At 41.9% G+C, this 1,265-nt stretch overlaps 1 protein-coding gene across 1 annotated transcript in view; it reads right to left on the bottom strand.

The window, feature by feature from the left end:
- The window catches only part of LOC118430439, a gene marked incomplete at its 3' end in the record, with an annotated part of 35,884 nt that overhangs the window by 28,303 nt on the left and 6,316 nt on the right, over window positions 1-1,265 (bottom strand). Inside the window, 3 exon segments of the mRNA XM_035841306.1 lie at window positions 158-205; window positions 624-668; window positions 964-996. Coding sequence (XP_035697199.1) covers window positions 158-205; window positions 624-668; window positions 964-996 — 126 coding nt within the window.

Here is a 1,265-nt window from a genome sequence, read left to right as displayed (position 1 = left end):
CATTGACAGACTGAACGACGTTTCATATCATTGTCCCAATAATCCTGGCTTGTGAGACTGCACCAGGCAAAACTACCTTGAAATGTGCTGTCACCACGTTGCTATTCCAACAAGCGACTATCAAACATTAGTCTACGATTGAGTAGAAATGCCTTACCAGTCGGTGTTACGATGCCTCCGTCGGTACCAGTACCTGGTCTCACTCCTGGGAAAGAACACAGTGTTAAGCAGTGCAGGTGGTACTGGTGGCTAGTTAATTACGTGGGCTCCTCATCCACTTCGAGCCTGGTATGATCAGCATACGAAAGGGGGATCTCCTAAATATGGTGTTTGCAGCTGACTCTTTTTACATGCCTTCTTTTTCTAAAGGTCGTTGATACAGCAGTTTAAATGCCTACAACATTGGCTTCCCTAAATGACAGGTATTGCTTCTGTATCTGTTTAAATCGTGCGCACTTTTATTTTGTGTGTGTGTGTGTGTGTGTGTGTGTGTGTGTTGGTTTATGTCTTTTCTAAGCCTTAGTAAACTTTCGGTGAGATACAAACTTCGCAATCGAATTACTAAGACTCTGTAATAGTTTGACAATAGGTTTCTTAAGACAATAATTCAGAGGACAACACACCTGTGCCGGGGGTGATGTCAGCCTCTCCAAGAGTCACCCGGGGTTCTGAAAGAAGAAACAGATCAACCTATTATCAATGTCTTTTCTTGGAACGGAGAGATACTTCCTGATATGATATGACTTTTAAGGGTGTCCGACATGCAAACTCGCCACATTTGACTAAACGCAACATTCTTGGCCAGACACAAACTGATGCGTACGCGTCCTGTCTGTTTCACTAGAAAGTTAAGTTAAACGTACAATGCACGTCGTGAGGTAGAACATTTCATGCCATTTCGTTCCATGGTAATATTGCAAAGAGAGCTGTACATATCAGAGAATATCTGCTATGGTTACTTACGTCCTCTACCGTCCACCGTCAAACGCACAGCAACTAAAGACGAAAGTGAAAATGGGATGAATTACTTTTAATAGGCACATCTTCGGATCGATTCCCTTTGGGATTGATTTATAAGAACACACTTCTCTTAAACGGGGTTATAAGGCACCAACATGCAACAAACAAACAAAAACGTGTACTAATAATGAGTTGTATAGCGTAAGCGTAAGACATTGATCTCTATTTCACTAGAAACACATGAACGACATTGATGATAATATATCGCTTCTAGGGACTTTACCTTCCAGCTAGGGAATACCGTT

This window comes from Branchiostoma floridae, chromosome 14 (genome assembly GCF_000003815.2).
Source record: "Branchiostoma floridae strain S238N-H82 chromosome 14, Bfl_VNyyK, whole genome shotgun sequence".
NCBI lineage: Eukaryota > Metazoa > Chordata > Leptocardii > Amphioxiformes > Branchiostomatidae > Branchiostoma > Branchiostoma floridae.
This window is presented reverse-complemented; position numbering and strand designations above follow the sequence as displayed.